This window comes from Papaver somniferum, unplaced genomic scaffold, assembly GCF_003573695.1.
Source record: "Papaver somniferum cultivar HN1 unplaced genomic scaffold, ASM357369v1 unplaced-scaffold_80, whole genome shotgun sequence".
In the NCBI taxonomy this organism is placed as follows: domain Eukaryota; kingdom Viridiplantae; phylum Streptophyta; class Magnoliopsida; order Ranunculales; family Papaveraceae; genus Papaver; species Papaver somniferum.
In genome coordinates, this window is record NW_020650971.1 from 2596816 (window position 1) to 2612665 (window position 15850).

General features: G+C 35.9%; 2 protein-coding genes and 1 long non-coding RNA gene across 5 annotated transcripts; 1 reads left to right on the forward strand and 2 right to left on the reverse strand.

The window, feature by feature from the left end:
* Window positions 1–437: 437 nt before the first annotated feature.
* LOC113344870 lies at window positions 438–1321 on the reverse strand. The gene is made up of 3 exons (XR_003357936.1): window positions 1160–1321; window positions 922–993; window positions 438–824 (listed from the first exon to the last, which is right to left on the reverse strand). It is a non-coding gene; the product is annotated as an uncharacterized LOC113344870 (long non-coding RNA).
* Window positions 1322–2043: 722 nt separating this feature from the next.
* Window positions 2044–5739, forward strand: LOC113344995 (protein trichome birefringence-like 42). Its single transcript, XM_026588858.1, has 5 exons — window positions 2044–2333; window positions 2433–2613; window positions 2871–3049; window positions 3144–3305; window positions 3391–5739. The coding sequence occupies exons 1-5, from the start codon at window positions 2044–2046 to the stop codon at window positions 3710–3712; spliced, it is 1134 nt and encodes a 377-aa protein (XP_026444643.1). The 3' UTR covers window positions 3713–5739.
* A 161-nt stretch (window positions 5740–5900) lies between these two features.
* On the reverse strand, window positions 5901–10144 carry LOC113345034 (metallothionein-like protein type 2). Of its 3 annotated transcripts, none has more exons than XM_026588897.1 (3): window positions 9988–10137; window positions 6467–6538; window positions 5901–6324 (listed from the first exon to the last, which is right to left on the reverse strand). In XM_026588897.1, exons 1-3 carry the CDS (start codon window positions 10050–10052, stop codon window positions 6222–6224), a joined length of 240 nt encoding a protein of 79 aa, XP_026444682.1. In that variant the 5' UTR covers window positions 10053–10137; the 3' UTR covers window positions 5901–6221. The 3 variants fall into 3 exon arrangements, with proteins under 3 accessions (XP_026444682.1, XP_026444681.1, XP_026444680.1); XM_026588896.1 differs by lacking the exon at window positions 9988–10137 and adding an exon at window positions 6707–6868; XM_026588895.1 differs by lacking the exons at window positions 5901–6324; window positions 6467–6538 and adding exons at window positions 9275–9632; window positions 9747–9818 and having other exon boundaries at window positions 9988–10144.
* Between the last annotated feature and the right edge of the window lie 5706 nt (window positions 10145–15850).

The window sequence follows — 15850 nt, forward strand, 5'->3', positions numbered from 1 at the left end:
TTTTTCAAACCCCCTAGTCTTAAATCCTAGATGAACAGACTTTTCAAGTACAAACGATTATGATATATTGATTCTAAGCAACCATGATTTTGTTTCTTTCTTCTTTCTAGCTCTAGGATATTCTGATTATAATGGCTCTTTAATTTGCTAGTGGAGGTGGTGGCCCTTTAATGTCTTCAATCCGTTCTTTGTAGGACTTGCTTTTCAAAAGATAAAGTACTGTTTTGTTAGGATATTTTGTTTTGTTGCCGATACCTCTTCGGTTAGCTCATTTATGTGACAACAACTTTGTTGTAATCCGTGGAAATTTTGTTGCAATCCATAGATCATGGCCTCCTAGACGGTATCCAAGTTGTCCAAGGGTCGACACCACTTGTTAATTAAAAAGCTTTTATTAGTAGGGAAACGAGTCCGCTGTCATTAGCATTAACATATCCTTTGATCCAACAACAGTTCCACACATATTTTGCTTAATTTTACTTCTTTTTTTTGATTTTAACAAGGAAAATCAAATCAAATCAGAAGACGACAACAACAACAAAAGGAAATCGTTACTAATTAGTTATGTTAGACATGGTGGGGGTGAGAACAACCACACCATATCCTACAATTTATTGTCACAACAACAGGATAAGGGATATATGGATCACATCATCAAACTCCTCCACCAGTACTAATACAAGTCCACTATACACAGAACCAGCATTGAGTTGAGACCCCTTTACTAGCATTTGCAGCTATCGCCACATTTGCAGCTATCCCCGCACTTACAACCAGAACCGCAACCATCTCCTTCAACTCCCATTTCAGATCCAGAGGAGAATCTACACCTCGTAGAATTATTATTATTATTATTATTATAAAAAACATTGAAAATATTGTACAGAAAATCATTAAGAATTTAGCAGTAACTAAACTTACGATTGTTGAGGAGCAACTCCAAAGATGAGGCTCTGGGTGTTAGAGGTCTCAAGATCTGGGTACATGCCGCATCTATAATAAAACAACAAGCCATGTGTTTAGAATTCTCATCTTGTTAATTAGTATCTCGGATTTGAAATAGGAATTGTTAACCAAATTTTAATGTAAACTTGATCAAACCAGAGGAAATAAACAAGAATTAAGCAGTAGAGAACTTGGTGATAACAAAATAATTTACCCGTTACAGCTGCTACCGCAGCCGCAGTTAGGTCCACACCCGCACTTTCCTCCGCAACAAGACATGATTGGCAAAACAAGATGAAGAAGAACTAGTTTAGAATTTGCAAATTAGAAGACTGAGGACAGAGGTTTGTGTTTGATGGAATTGAGATGTAGTAAGGTCTATTTATAGTGAAGTTGAACAAGGGGAGCGAGTGCATCACCGTACACGTGTCGTCAAATGATATGATTGTGTATAAGTTTTCCTCTCTACCATTCTTTTTGAGGGAGTAACTACTGCATGTCTCCCATCCCACACAGTAGACATTCTCATTCACTGATATATATCTACTTCTTTCATTTTTACTTTCATGAGTATTTGGTAGAACCGAAGGGTTCATCGGTTGAAACAAAATCCTACTCCTTTCAATTTTATTCATCCAATACCCAACTATTTAATTTCAAATTGAATTGCTTATAATTATTCATGTGATTAATGTCTTCATCAACAATCTTCAATTGCATGCTAGCTCATCTTCATTGCCTTTTCATACAGGTTCCTTATTGACTTTTTATAAGCAAAACTATCACTAAAATCACACAATATTGATCACCATATATACGTGTCAATACCAAGTTCTTTACCGATAAAAAAAAAGCGTCAACAGAATCAGACAATATTCATCCGTTAGGAGGTCAAACGGTTTAATCCCGTATAAAAAAGCTGTAATAAACAAATAAAACAAACTTGAGAAAGATACTGTCATAATGCATTTCTTCCTGGTTGGCTCACAGTAAATTTCAAACAACCCAGCTCCATAGCCAATATCGAATTCACTATAAAGATGCGCCTCTAACTCGCAAAGTTGTTCTCAAGAAATTGTTTTTCTGCTTGTTTCTAAGATGGGGTTTTCCTTAAGAAGCTTCAACTCCCATAATGCATTTCTTCTGAATAGTTTTATAGTACTCATCATTTCATCAATATTTTCTGTCGAACACATATATGCCGCGATTGTTAAGGCAGGCAGCTGCGACTTTTATCAAGGAAGTTGGGTATTTGATGAATCATATCCTTTATATGATACATCTCGATGTCCATTCATCCCTGAAGGTGTCAATTGTGTAGCTAATGGGAGACCAAACAATGATTATCTCAAGTACAGATGGATCCCAACCGGATGTGATGCACCTAAGTATATATTCTTTTATTTTACCCATCGTAATTTTCTTTTAATTAATTTCATTTATAAATAAATAGTCAATAATCAACGTTGGAATTTTTAATGATACAGGTTTGATGTCCTAGATTTCGTCAAGAGATTTAAGGGAAAAAAGATCATGTTCATTGGTGACTCAATTAGTAACAACCAATGGGTGTCTTTTATTTGTATGATTTATGCAGCTAACCCGAATGCAAAATTCAGTCACTTTTACAGCCAGGAAATGTCGTCAGTGTCTTCAGTTAATTTCACCGTTAGTACATAAACTTTTCTCTAAAAATCATCTCACTAAAATGCTCAAATGATCGTCGGTTAGATCTCACAGTTTGTCCGGTTTCTTACAAAAGATGATCCACACACCCTAAAATGTATCCCGCTAATCCACGGTTAGAGGGGAAATTCGCTGTGAAAATCAGGACAAACCGTGGAATGTAACCCACGATAAGTCTAGCACAATTAGCTTTATAAGAAGGCTTGGGAAATATGTCATACCTTTTGGAATTTATGCAGGATCCTGAATATGACGTGTCTATACTTTTTAATTTCAAACCATACCTTGTTGAGCTGGAGGAAACACCGGAACGGGTTTTAAAGATCGACACCATTAGCACTGGTGATGTATGGAAAGAAGTTGATGTTGTGATCTTCAACACTTGGCATTGGTGGTTCCACACAGGAAGATTACAACAGTAAGATGTTTCCTTAGAATATATATACATATACCAGTTGGGATAAAGATTTCTTACAAGTTTGTGTGGTTCGTTTGTGTGGTTCTGTTTGAAGTTGGGATAAAGTTCAAGAAGGAAACAAGACATACCCAGATATAGATGATCGTATGACTGCTTTCGCAAAAGGATTAACTACTTGGTCAACATGGGTTGACAAAAATATTAACCCCAAGAAAACTCAAGTTTTCTATCAAGGAATTTCTCCTTCTCATATGAGGTAACTTTGCTAAGTTTTAGGATGCTCTTATAAACAACAACCATAAACTTGCATATATGAAGTGCGACTTTTTTTTTTTCTGTAGGGGCAAGGAATGGGGTTATCCAAATACGACTTGCGCAGATCACACGACACCGTTTAATGGTACTACATATGCTGGAGCTCCAGAACCTGGAGTGGCTGTACTCAAGGAAGCATTGAGTAAGATGTCGACTCCTGTTACTTTTTTGGACGTGACAACCATGTCACAACTAAGAAAAGATGCTCATCCATCACATTACGCTAACAAAGCTCGGACGTCTCGCGATTGTAGCCATTGGTGTTTGGCCGGTGTACCAGATACATGGAACCGCATTCTTTATGCATCTATTGTTCCGGAATTAGGAAATATATCCTTTGGTCCATAGTTGTTTTGGAATATGAAAATCCTACTCGGAAACCAAAATCATCACTAGAAGCATCTATAGAAAATTCAATTGTTTTACCAGCTTGTAAACAAATCATTAAAAAGTGAAAATCGAAACCAACAAGCCTTAGATACACACTGAACAAAAAAATTAGTGAATGGTGGCGAGAAAAAGTTCGAAGAACTAGCTTGAACACAAGAACTAGACGAAAAGTATACTTTTACATATGATCCAACTGTATGTATATGTTGTATTGAAAAAGGAAAAAAAAAACTATGGTTTTGTTATATTCATAAATTTATCACTCATTTAAATATGCAATTACTTTTTACAGTGCCAATTACTATTTACAGTACCAGCACTGTGTATATACGGAAAAACACAGGTCCGATTTTATTCACCCCAAGCAAACTGAAAACCACTATTAGAACTTTGTTATTTACCGGCATAGATAGGAACGCCAAAATTGGGGTACGCAATGTGGAAGGTGATGCGAAGTCTCCAAAACTTGGCCACAAATAAATGGTTCATTCATAACATAAAAAAAGTTGTGGTAGAACTGTGGAAAGGGTAGTGGGTGCCTAAATCATGCCTCCCACCTCCTCAGAAGTTCAGTAGTCATTTCATTCTTGCCTTCTTTCAGTGGTGAATGGCCTGAATGAGAAAGGGCCCTCACCTATCGACCTTTCAAGTACATCTTTAAATGGGAGGACGTTTGTCACTACATGTCATGTGCATTGAGACCTTTAAAAATGAACACATCTTCTTTCTTTAACGAGTCTCAAATCCCAGTGAAATGTTCCTTTGTCTTTGTTTTTTCAGTCCAAAGATTTTTCAATTAATTATTCAATAAATCCTTATCCACATTTAGCTAATTGAGACACGTTACATCTGTTTGCCAGTGTTAAATACCTTGCATTTCATTTCGTTCATTTGTATGGAAATGTAATCCAAACCGTAGATGATATGCATTGTGGAGAGCTCAAAACTGTATGCGCACAATTCATATAAAAGACTAGCAGATCTGCTCCTTGACTCCTTTCTGAGAACCACAACTTGCATACCCGGCATTCATAAACAGGTACATTGTGAAGCTATGTTGTAAAAGACGCTGAGCAAGGCGAGGCGTCAAGCCCATCACCTCGCCTAGCGCTTAAGCCCTTAGGAAACTTTTTTTTTCCAGGCACCACAGGCACTCACCTTTTACAACATAGTTGTGAATGCATCATTGATAAGGTACAATCAATAATGCATCACAAGTGAATAGTGAGAACCAATGGTTTACACTGAGTAACGACGGAAATATCCCCAGTTCAGTGTAACTGTACTCTATTTATTCTTATTCTCCAAAAACTGCATACTTTGGTCAATTATTTTCAAGCGCCATATACTGACCATAAAACTTTATTGTTGTTTTCGTTATTTTGTTTCTATGATCCATTTTAAAGTGTAGTTGGTTTTTGTTAGTGGTGTGGCCCCTTAGCGTCTTCTATCCATTCTTTGAAGGCCGGGATGCTACTTTGTAGAACCTAAGATTTTGTTTTGTTCCCCATAGCGCTCGGATAGGTTAGATATGTAGAGCATAGATAATGGAGACTCATTGTCTTATTCCGTTAGCTCATTCATATGATAAACAATTTTGATCTCTTAAATCTCTTTCTAAATCCATCAATTCAATGTCTCCTCTAATAAGTATCTTCGGTCACATCTCTGCCTATGCAAATTCCCAGTACACAGTAGCTTTCTTCTCTGTGTTATGGTCACTCGCCACAACTAGCTCGACATCTATCCCTTACCATACTAACCAGTTCATTCTCAAAAGTGAACTGTTTACAAAAAATATCATATGAATTCATTCTACAAAATGAATTCTTGGGTTTAAGTAACATGCGAGATATGAACATCTATCACAATTAGTTCATCATACAAAATGATCTCGTATAATGAACTATTACCATCAGGAGTTCTTTCTACAATATGAACATCTATCACAATTAGCAAATTAACTCGTCCTGTTGGGTTTTTTTTTTTTTTTTTTTTGTTCATGTTCACCTCTTGGTGACCAGTTCACACAAAGCAGCATATGAAACTATTTACTGGTCCATAGATATACTCACAGAGTAGTTGAGACTTGTACTTTAGGTCATATGTAAGGTCAGTAGATCTGTGAGTGTTATAACAGAGGCAGTAGTTTTAAAAGTTTAATTTCATTGGACGGGAATTATTTAAGGAGTCCTCCTCTATCACTGACCACATGGACAAATTAACCCTTACAACTGAACACAGTAAACTGATTAACTTTTCTTGATTTAACAAGAAAATCAACATAGATTAAGAAGAAAACACATGACTAAGTAGGTATGTAATGGTTATGACAACCACACATACTACTTTTTATTTTTACACCAACAACATAAAGATACAGATCAACTCATGGATCATTAAACCCCTTCCACCACTAGTTAATTAAGTTTAACAAAGTAAAAACATGGAGACTGTCTGGCTTTTACTAGCATTTGCAGTCAGAACCACATTTGCAGTCTGAGCCGCACTTGCAGCTACCTGAACCGCAACCACCTCCTTCAGCTCCCATCTCTGAACCAGAGGAGAATCTACACCACGTAAAATTGTTATAGCAAAACATAAAAGAACAACCCATCTATGTTATAAAGAAACATAGTAACGCTCGAATTGATTTGGAGAGAGAGAGAGAAGAAGATGAAGATGAAGAAGAAGAAAAAGAAAAAGACTTACGATTGCTGAGGTGCAACGCCTAAGACGAGGCTTCCAGTGCTAGAGGTCTCAAGATCTGGGTACATGCCGCACCTATAATACAACAACCCGTGTTTTAGAATTCTAAAACTTTTCAATGGAAATCTCGGTTTTGAAATAAAGAAATTAATAGAATGATATTTATCAAAACAGTAGAAATTAAACTAGAAGCTGTAGAGAATTTGATGATATATAATTAAGAAAGCTAAAGGATCGAGTTACCCGTTACAGCTGCTCCCACAGCCGCAGTTAGGTCCACACCCGCACTTTCCTCCGCAGCAAGACATGATTAGTAGTAAAAGAAGATGAAGAAGTAGCTTAGAATTTGCAAAGAGAAAGAGGTTTAATTTGTTTCTATGGGAATTGAGTGAGTTTAGTATGATGGTAGTAAGTTCTATTTATAGTGAAATTGAACAAGGGGGAGTCATAACCATCACCATACACGTGTAATCTATTAACATTACGATCGTGGACATGTAACACATGTTTCCTTCTCTACCTCTCTTTATTAACTTTATCATTTTGGAGGCAACAGCATAGGGCCCTGTTCCAAAATATCTACATTATTACTACGTCGAAAGGTGGACTACGCATAGAACTTGTGGTGCAACTGGCCGGGGAAAGGTTAGGAGGTACCTACTGCATGTCTCTCGGTAGTCATTCAGTCACATTCATATCTCTCTGCCTTTCTTTATCTCTTGAATGAATGGCTTGAATGTGGACGAATGGACCCTATGCTATAATCTTAAATACAAATTGCTGGAAATGAAGATCGGTTCATCACTTTAATGCGCATCGAGACTTTAAACATTTTTTCTTTTCTTTGAGAAGTGTCTCAATCCCAAACGAACGCGTCTTCTTCTTCATCCATCACGCTCTTATCCAAAGTAGCCTAGGTTAATTAATACTGTATATACTACTACGTTAATATGGTTTAGTCTATACATGTTTTCCTTTTATTGGACGTTGGTCCGTTCCGGTGGAACTGTGGGAGGCGGTGCCTAAATCATGCATCCCTCCCACCTCCTCAGAAGTTCAGTAGTCATTTCATTCTTGCGGTCTTTCAGTGGTGAATGGCCTGAACGAGAAAGGGCCCTCACCTATCAAACTATCTACAATCTTTAAATTGGTAGGAAACCAGCACCGAAGGGTGGTCAGTCACTCTTCATGCCATGTGCATGGAGACTTTAAAAAACACATCTTCTTTCTTTAATGGGTCTCAAATCTCAATCCCAACAAAAGTTCCTTCTTTGTTTTTTCTTCTTGCCAAAGATTCTTCTCCATTATTTCAATCAATTATTCAACAAATTCTTATCCAATTTTTTTGCTGATAAGACACCCATTTGATAATGCATTTACAAATATACACCCGTTTCAATCAACACATTATCAAATGGGTGCATGCTAGAGAAATCTCCATTTTTTTATTATTTTTTGCTGACGAGAGAACAATGGGTGACGGGAGAAACAAGGAAGAGGAAAGGCAGTCAGGTCTTGTGAAAGGCTGCACCAAGAAAACCCAAAACTGTGGAAAGACTGACTGGCTGAAAAGAGGACAGACTGTCGGAAAGGAAAACAGAGACCAACAAGCTCCCCAAATGACAACATATTTCATCTCGTTTGATGCAAATGAAATTCAAACACAAAATTGGTCAGTTAGTCCAATAATGACAATTCCTGAGTGAAAAAGACATGTAAAATTTGATATTGTTCAAATGGACGAGAATGTAAAAAAATAGTCAGGATGTAAACAGTTTTATCCTACCCATTTTCAAATACTTTTTCTTATTTTTAATTTACATTAAGATGTATCCAAATTCATCCTTACAATTTTTTAAGTTTAAACCAGGATGAATTCAGATTCATCCTTGCAATTATTTTGGTGTCCATTTCACCCATACAAATTTTTACTCGTCCATTTGAACCATGTTTTAAAAATATTTGGAAAAATGACCAAATTTCTCAAATTCAAACCCGTTGATATTTACATTATGGAATGCACAAAATTATAGGTGTATAATGCACAATAAAAGACCAGCAGATCTGCTCCTTGCCTCCTTTCTGAGAAACCAAAACATGCATCGCCCAGTGTACACGACATTCATAGAGAGGTAAACTGTTAATGCGTCATCGATAAGGTCCAACGGAGCACGTACCAATAATGCATCATCATTCATCAGTGAATAGTGAATACCACATTTCACTGTACTATGCAAAATTGCATATTTTTCATCAATTATTTCTTATTTTCTACTAAACATCCAAAAGGAAACAAACACACGAAAACTTGCCGAGATCAAGAGCAAAATCATTGGCTTCTCGCTGGACAAATGAGAGTGAAGATCGAGTAAACTCCCCAGCAACAGTCTTGATATCTTGACTTAATCTGATGGTTCTTTTGTACAACTTTGATGTTGTTTTTTGATTTCTTCTTTCTAGGATCCATTTTCAAGTAGCTTTTCTGTGTTAGTGATGGTGGTCCCTTGACGTCTTCTATCCATTCTTTGGGGCCAGGATACTACTTTGTCATGTACATGTACTTTCTGTGTAGGACCTTTTGCGTTATGTTCCCTATACCACTCGCTTCTGGCTAGCTATGGACGAACAAGCATCGGCAGTTACTACTCTTTTTCATTTAGTATTTGATAAACAATTTTGATCTCTTAATCATATTTGATAATCTTAACCTAAAATGATTACTTAGCCATAGTTAAGGTCAGTAGAGTGATATATAAATATTGTAATAGTCTAACAGGGAGAATCCTAAAAGGTTAATTTCATTGGAAGGGGTTGTCCAGTATCAGTGATCACATTAATTAATTAATAAACCTGGAACTCGACACAGTTTACTGATTAACTTTTCTTGATTTAACAAGAAAATTAACATAGATTAAGAAGAAAACACATCACTAAGTAGGCATGTAATGGTTTTGACAACCACACACATATCCTACCTTTTATTTTTTACAACAACCACAAGATAAAGATAGAGATCATCACATCGATCATTAACACAGTAGAAGCATGGAGACCGACTGACTTTTACTAGCATTTGCAGTCAGAACCACATTTGCAGTCTGAACCGCACTTGCAGCTACCAGAACCGCAACCATCTCCTTCAGCTCCCATCTCTGAACCAGCAGAGAATCTACACCACAATTATTGCAGTAAATAAAAGATCAAGAGAACAACCCATCTATGGATAAAGAATAAACAGGGTAAGTCGAATTGATTTGGATATAAAGAGAGAAAGAAGACATACGATTGTTGAGCAGCAACTCCAAAGATGAGGCTCTGGGTGTTGGAGGTCTCAATATCTGGGTACATGCCGCACCTATAATTAAAATAACCCGTGTTTTAGAATTCCAAAACTTTTCAAGGAAATCATGGGTTTGAAATAAGGGAATGACCAAAGTTTTAGTGATCAAACAGACGACATAAACAAGAATCAGAGAAAATTTGATGAACAAGCAAGAATCAGACGACATAAACAAGGCAATTACCCGTTACAGCTGCTACCGCAGCCGCAGTTAGGTCCACACCCGCACTTTCCTCCGCAGCAAGACATGATTAGTAAAAAAAGATGAAGAAGATGAAGAAGAAGCTTAGATTTTGCAAAGAGAACAGAGAATTGTTTTGATGGAATTGAGTGAGTTTCATATGTTGGTAGTAAGGTCTATTTATAGTGAAGGTGAACAACGGGAGTGATAACCATCACCGTACACGTGTCCTGTACTATTACGATCGTGGACATGTTTTCTTCTCTACCTCTCATTTTTCAGAGCACTAGACTAATAGCTTTAATTTTGTCGGGGCCAATAGCATAGGCCCTGTTCCAAAATATCTACATTACTACGTCAGAAGATGGATTATGCATGGAACTCTTGTGGTGTAAGGCCGGGGAAAGGTTAGGAGGTACCTGCCGTATGCCTCCAAATCCACGGTAGTTATTCAGTCACATTAATATCTATCTATTTTTCTTTGTTTCGTGAATGAATTGCCTGAATGTGCATGAATGGACCAGACTCTATGCTATAATCTTAAATACTGGACTAAAGTGTTCATCGGTTTGATGTGCATCGAGACTTTAAAACATTTTTTTCTTTCTTCAAGGAGAGTCTCAATCCCAAAGGAATTAATGAGACTTCTTCTTCGTTCATCGCGCTCTTATCCAAAATATCCTAGGTTAATTAATACTGTATCCTACATTAATACGGTTTGGTCCAATATGGTCCTTAATGGATAACGCAACCCAGATGTATCCATGCATGATCCCTGTCCTCCATAATTAAAACATATCCGGAAAATGGATTATTTGTCCAAATATTTTTAAAACACGATTCTAACGGATGAATAAAAATTAGTATGGGTAAAATAGAAACAAAAAAAATAGCAAGGATGAAATTGGATTCATTATGGCTTAAATTTATAAAATAGTTTGGATGAAACTGGATGCATCCTGTGTAAATTTAAAATAAAAAAAAATATTTGAAAATGGGCATGATGGAACTGTTTACACCTAGCTATTTTTATATTTTTGTCCATTTAAACAGCATCAAAATCTAGATATTTTCTTCACCCAGAAATTATTGATTTTGGTCTGTTTAACCAATTTTGTGAAACATATTCAAGCTTAATGATTCTATACCTACCATTGTAAAGAAGTCAAACTTGATCCCTGTCCTCCGAGATAGGTTTGGACTGCAAAATCATTCGGCGGACATGGTTTTAAATTATTTGTGATGTCCAGTGGAGCTGGTTAGATTAATTTTTCGTTTGAAACTTCTCTGGGTGAAGTAATCTTTTTTATTCCAAATGTTCCTATCTTATCCCAAGTAAATTAAACAAACAACAGATTCTCTCAACTTTGATTCTATGACATTATACTAAGTTTCTGACCTGTGAAGTAGTACATTTTTTGTTGGTGAAGCAGTACATGTAGTACTACTTGTTGATTGATGCATCATCGATAAGGTTAAGTGGAGCACCGATAATGCATCATGCATCAGTGAATAACAATAATTCCCCCGGAAGCGATGAAGAGTGAAGACCCACATTTCAGTACCCATATACATGGACATATTGTTGTTTTCCAAGAGTTGCATTTTATTTTATTTTTGTAAATTAGTTGATTGATTCCAGAGCAGGGAATCTTATTAAGTAGTTGAATCATGAGATAAGATTAAGACTAATTATACGGTTTTGTTTGTTAATTCCACCATTTCGAGCCTTTTGTAAAATTTTCAAATTAATTTCACCAATAAATACATGTTTTTATGCACTTGAAACAGATGGTGCGTGCTCTCCCAAATCTACACATGAATTCTTCGCAACCGCTACATCACATCCACCCCAACGAGGTTGCTCATCTGAAGATTTTTAAAGGTGACTTTGTATTTTAGGAATCCGGTTTTGCACGTAAATACCAAGCCTTTCCCCAAAGGCCATTTTATGTCATTCATGTCCCTTAATAATGGTAGAAAAGAGTACAACATGGCTATGATTTTTAAGAACCTACAACTTTTGATTTTAGCTGTTTTTGTTAGTGGTGGCCCCTTGAAGTCTTGCATCCATTCTTTGTCATGATTTTTGATTCTGAATGTCTCCACTTCCATATCAGCTCTTGACTTGCCTGACTTGGGCTTCATAATTGGCCTGAGCATATGAGGTATAAGAATAGAACTTGTTTGGAGTTCACTAGTTCAGTTTATGAATTGTCACTTGAAAGTTGAAACATACCTTCAAGAGTCTTCAATTATGAGTTCTGCTTGTTTGATATCTTAAAAATGTAACTACTCAGCATATCATACACAAATATATCACATAAATACGTTGTAACTATAAATATGCCACTGTAATCCAAAATCTATCCACGTGTACTCTATGGAAACTTCTAAGTCCTAACCATTGGAGGGAGGGGGGTTCAATACTTCAATCCCCCTTTGACATTTCTGGAATCGTTCACTGAACTGCACCTTGGCCTATGTAGCTGCAGGAGTGAAGCCCAGCTTGTAATGGGTCACAACTGGGGGTGAGCATTTTATCCGTAATCTGCGGATTTAACCGGGACTAACCGTATTTTTGTGGATGGATGCTCGGACGTTCACTAATAGGTTGGAATTGGATGAGATATTTGAAATCCAACGGGTTACGGAATGGGTTCGGATGCAATTTTGAAAATCCGTTGGACATCCATATCCGTCAAATTAAGGACATTTGTATAGTTTCTATAAAATATAAAGACAGTTTGGAATTTTTAAGGTGTTTTCTTGGAACGTTGTCCATGACACTTCTATATTTATATACGTATATAAAATGTGTAGGTTCTATAAGAATTCATCTATATTGCTTTTATTTTTTTCATTATAAATTTTAACTAACACGAATCCATTGGATTATCCGCACTCAATCCGTTCATCCGTGCATCCGTTGGATGTTGGATCAGATGTGGATGCAAAATTGAAATCCGTAGTAAATTGGATAGTAGTTCAAGTTGGGCTTCCCATAAGAATGGTTTCACCAGGTCATTGTAACCAGACTCGATTGTAAAAATCGGCTTCGGCTCCTAACAGTTTTGGTCTAGTTCCTAAATTATCAACTTTTCCATAAAAACTTAATATTTATCTTTTTAGGCTTGAATCAAAAAAAATTTTATAGAGGTTACTATTGTTTCTTCATAAAATTCATAAATAAAGATTAAATGTAATAAAAAATGAGAAAATGAGAAAAGCAAAGTCAACTCTATACAAATACTTTGAATTTTGCTAAAGAGGAAATATAATAGAGCAATTAACCGGGTCACGGGTGTATATCAGATAAAATTTCGGGTTTATTCAGGAGTACTGAGATTTCTAAATTTTTAACAGGTCCAATTTTAGGATCCAGAATCGAACCGGTTTCGATTCGGTTCAAGGTAATCAGGTATCTATTAACATCAACAGACATATAATTCAATAATATCACATAACTATGCATAAATATGGAGTCCCGTAACTATGAGTAAATATGAGTAACAAAAGTTAGATGGAGTCCCGTAGCAAATCAAATACAATTGCATAAATATGGAGTCCCGTAACTATGAGTAACAAAAGTTAGATGTATCAGAAGATATATATGGATATTGCATTAAAATATGGTAGCAGAAACAACCTATCAGAGAATAATCACAGATTTAAAAGGATATCCATAATTAACACATTAGTTCATGTGTACATTCAAAAAGGAGTGATGTCATACCCTAGATAACGAAGATATGTCGTTCACAAGACTTCATGATATATCATGTATTGACACATCACAAGCTATCCACTCTCTGAGCTTAGTAGCAAGAGCCATGAGGAAATAAACAAGGAAAACACGAGAAAAAACGAGAAAGGTGAAAAGAAGACAAGTAGCTGCTTCTGTGATGGTTTTAACTGAGCTCGAGTCCTGCTTTTATTAAAGAACATAAAAAATGAAAGTATGATTTCTTGTAAGACCTGAAAATCCATAAAAACTCCTCTAGTTAAACAAAACTCATCTTTTCCTGATCCCAATAACGAAAACCCCAAAAATTCCTATTGAGTTCAGGCCTATTGGTTTTTGTAATACTTCTTACAAGATCATTGCCAAATTACTCGCAAATAGAATGAAAAGCTTATTGGATAAGGTAATTTAACCATATCAGTCAGTGTTTTTTTATCTTTTAGGAAAATCTCAGACAATATTATTATTGATCATGAGATAGTGCATTTTATGAAGAAAAAGAAAGGAAAAGTTGGGTGGTTGGGAGTTAAATTGACATGTCCAAGGCTTTCGACAGGGTCAGTTGGGAATTTTTAGGAAAAACTTTATTGCAATTTGGGTTTAGTCGTGATTGGTGTGATTTAATTTTCCAATGTGTTTCCACTACTTTTATAGTTGTGTTGTTGAATGGTAAGCCTGGTCATTTTTTTAAGCCTACTAAGGGTTTGAGATAAGGAGATCCTTTATCTCCTTATCTCTTTATACTTTGTATGGAGGTCTTCTCGAGATTGCTTTTGGCGAATAAAGCCTCTAAGCATATACATGGTATTAAAATGTCTAGGAATAGTGAACCAATTTCACATGTTCTTTTCACCGATGATTGCTTGTTTTTCGCTAAAGCTGACTTAGGTGAATGTCGAAACCTTTTAAGTATTATTGATCAGGTCAGTAAGGCATCCGGTCAACTAATAAACTTCAATAAATATGACATGTTTTTTAGCAAAAAGGTGCATCTGAGACACCAAAAATGATGACAAGATTGCTCAAAATTAAGAAAATTAATCTTAAATACTCTGGCTCCTCTCTTTGTTGATAGGTCTAAATTGAAAACTTTTGATGCCTTAGTGAAGAAAATGCAGAACAAAATCCTTGCTGAAATTAGTAGGATGGTATTGAACAAACATGTATTATCTAATATTCCTACTTTCCAAATAGGGTGTTTTCTGATCCTAAGAAAATAACCAAGAAAATGGATGATATTCAAAGGGATTTTTGGTGGGGTAGGGATTCTAAATCTAAAGGTGTCTATATTAAATTTTATGCCTTTCTTTATAAACCAATTGCTCAAGGAGGGCTAGGATTTAGAGACACTAGTAAGGCCAATCTTGTTATGCTCGCTAAGGTGGCTTGGAGATTGTTAGATGAACCCAATGCTAAGTGGAAAAATATCTTAAATCGAAGTATTTCCGTTATGCTTTTAATGCAAAGTTTACGAAAACTGGTTCTTGGATTTGGACTTTTGTTAGGAAAGGTCTAAATCTCGTCAACAAAACTCTATTTGGGAGGTTGGAGATGGATGTTCTATTGATATTAAAAAGGATTGGTGGATTCCCGGCCTTGAGGTAACCATTGCTGATCTTTGTCCTAATTTTGATTCTGAACTCATTTTGGTTTCTAATTAGATTGATGATTCTTATTTATCTTGGAATGTTAGTTTGGTTAATGACACTTTCCCACCTGTTGTGGATAAAAAAATTCTCAATATTAGGCTCATTCGTTCTCAACATGGGGTTTTATATAAGGACAAATTAAGATGGAAATTTGAAAAGAATGAGATTTTCTATGTCAAAAGTATATGCAAAATTGTTATAACCTAGGAATGTTGTTTCTAACAATGATCTTATGAAAAAGTTTTATAAGAAAATTTGGAACCTTGACATTTCTCGAAGGATTAAGCTTTTCATTTGGAAATGCTTAAACAATACTCTACTAACTAAGCAAATTTTTTCATCGAGAATGAGGGGGAGGGATTTGAATGCTCTTGTCCTTTTTTTTGGAACTGCTGTGGAGTCTTTGACTCATTTATTTTTTGAGCGTTCTTATTCTAAATATGTTTGGGCGCTTCCACTGGGGCTAAATGTT

Coding starts and splice junctions, on each gene's coding strand:
- LOC113344995 (XM_026588858.1), top strand. CDS start 2,044: ATGGGGTTTTCCTTAAGAAGCTTCAACTCCCATAATGCATTTCTTCTG. Junction 2,334..2,432: donor ACCGGATGTGATGCACCTAA/GTATATATTCTT, acceptor TTAATGATACAG/GTTTGATGTCCTAGATTTCG. Junction 3,050..3,143: donor CACACAGGAAGATTACAACA/GTAAGATGTTTC, acceptor TTCTGTTTGAAG/TTGGGATAAAGTTCAAGAAG.
- LOC113345034 (XM_026588897.1), bottom strand. CDS start 10,052: ATGTCTTGCTGCGGAGGAAAGTGCGGGTGTGGACCTAACTGCGGCTGC. Junction 6,539..9,987: donor TGCGGTAGCAGCTGTAACGG/GTAATTGCCTTG, acceptor GTTGTATTATAG/GTGCGGCATGTACCCAGATC. Junction 6,325..6,466: donor GGCGTTGCACCTCAGCAATC/GTAAGTCTTTTT, acceptor TACGTGGTGTAG/ATTCTCCTCTGGTTCAGAGA.